Source organism: Trypanosoma equiperdum (genome assembly GCF_001457755.1).
Source record: "Trypanosoma equiperdum strain OVI genome assembly, contig: ctg_129, whole genome shotgun sequence".
NCBI classification, from domain to species: domain Eukaryota; phylum Euglenozoa; class Kinetoplastea; order Trypanosomatida; family Trypanosomatidae; genus Trypanosoma; species Trypanosoma equiperdum.
In genome coordinates, this window is record NW_027123282.1 from 1 (window position 1) to 1,731 (window position 1,731).

Below are 1,731 nucleotides of genomic sequence, written 5' to 3' on the forward strand. Positions count from 1 at the left end.
CACTCACAACACTCTCCTATTATTATTATTACAACAAAATTGACATAGTTATAATAGTGCTCATTTTTTTGTATCATATAACTATACTACTTTACACTCACAGGAAACAACCATGCACATTTTCATATTTTTTGTATTTTTTTTATTTTTAGAATTTATCAACATTTCAAAAATTTTCAAATATTTACCAAGATGAGTGAAAATATATCAAATTTTATCAAAATAGCAAATTTAATAAATTGTCATAAATTTCTTAAAATTGAGAGAAGATACTTAGAATTCTAGAATACTTCCGAAAATAGTGCAACAAATAATTGAAAAGCCGATGCTCTCAAATTGCTAGAAAGCGATTTTTCATCCTTTTTCTCAGTATTAACTTTGAGGAAGCATTTCGGGTCTTTTTCTCATCAAGATCACAACCTGTTTCCTTTTTTCAATCTTCGGCTGGGGTATGCTTTTTGCATTCTTCTGCGGTTTTTTTCGGTTCTTCTGCTGATTTTTCTGCGTTGGTGGGACATGAGGGACTTTCTTGGTTTTTCTTCTTTTGCTCTTGGTCTGCGAGGTAACCAGTAACGGTGTAATAGATTTGAGCATCCGCGAGCTCTTTGGGGTCATTTATTGTCTCAAGTTTCTTTTCGCCATTTCCACCTACTTCGGATTTTGGGGGTTTTAGGTCCTTGATGTCTTTTTTAATTGTATTCTTCACATTTGATGCCTTGTCTCTAAACAATTCTTTTAGGATAGCGTCGACTTTGGTCTTGGTTTCTGTCTTGCTGTAAGAACCTTTCTCGCCGTCTAGCGCTTTTACGATCGCGCCTTTTATTTGTTCTGCTTGTGCGAGTGTAGTTGCGTCGCTATTTATCGGCAGCGCTTCTATTGCTGCCGCGGCTGTTTCTAGCTTCCGGAGAAGCTTCAGTTCCGGGCTTAAGGTTTTGCTGCTTGGAATTTTGTCGTTGCCGCCTAGTTCTGTGTACTTCGTGTTTTCGCCGTTTGTCGCCCGTTGTACGGTCAGTTTTGTTGTTGTGAAAACTTTGCCGCCTTGAATTCCAATTTGATTTGCCGTGGTTCCGCACCGTGCGCTTTCTATTGGCGTGTCGTCGGCTTGTGTGCTGCTGCAGATCGTTAGGGGTTGGCTGGTCGCGGTTCCTGCTGCGCTTGCGGTGATGGCAGTAAATGACCATTGTAGCTGTCCTGCTTGTCCCCGTTCGCCGCCGGCTGCCAGCTCCTTTCTAGTGCCCGGCGCTGTTAAGCACGCTCCATGTTTGCTGACGCTGATTGTTGGCTGTATCTTTAGCAAAGCCGTATTTGCGACGTTGGCCGCTGTTCTTACATTTTGGTTCTGAATGTTTGTTGCTTCCAATTCGGCTATTACTTCTTGCATGCCGGCTATCCTGTTTGCTGCCGCTAGTCCTTCCAGCGCTTCGGCTGTGTTCGTTTCTAAAGTAGACGTGGTTGCCTGTACTTGCTGTAGGATCTGTGTGGCAAGTATCTGCGCTGCAGCTGCCGTAGCGTCTGCGCTGCGAGTTGACAGCACGAGCAATTTGTTGGCTTGTTTGATCGCCGCTGCCGCGTTAGACAAGGCTGGTTTTAAGTGCCGATGGCCATTTTCTGATACTTGTCGAAAGTAAGTTGCTGTGTCACATGCGTTGTCAAGTTGAGCTTTAGTGTTGTGAAGCTCTGCGTTTACTGAGACTAAATTTGCCGTTACGAAGACTACAAATGCGACGTTTG

The 1,731-nt window shown here is 43.0% G+C and overlaps 1 pseudogene across 1 annotated transcript; it reads right to left on the bottom strand.

Moving 5' to 3' along the window:
• Positions 1–281: 281 nt before the first annotated feature.
• On the bottom strand, positions 282–1,675 carry TEOVI_000020800:pseudogene (annotated as a pseudogene). The gene is given in 2 exon segments: positions 282–389; positions 392–1,675. Coding segments are annotated over 2 exon segments (1,392 nt in total).
• Between the last annotated feature and the right edge of the window lie 56 nt (positions 1,676–1,731).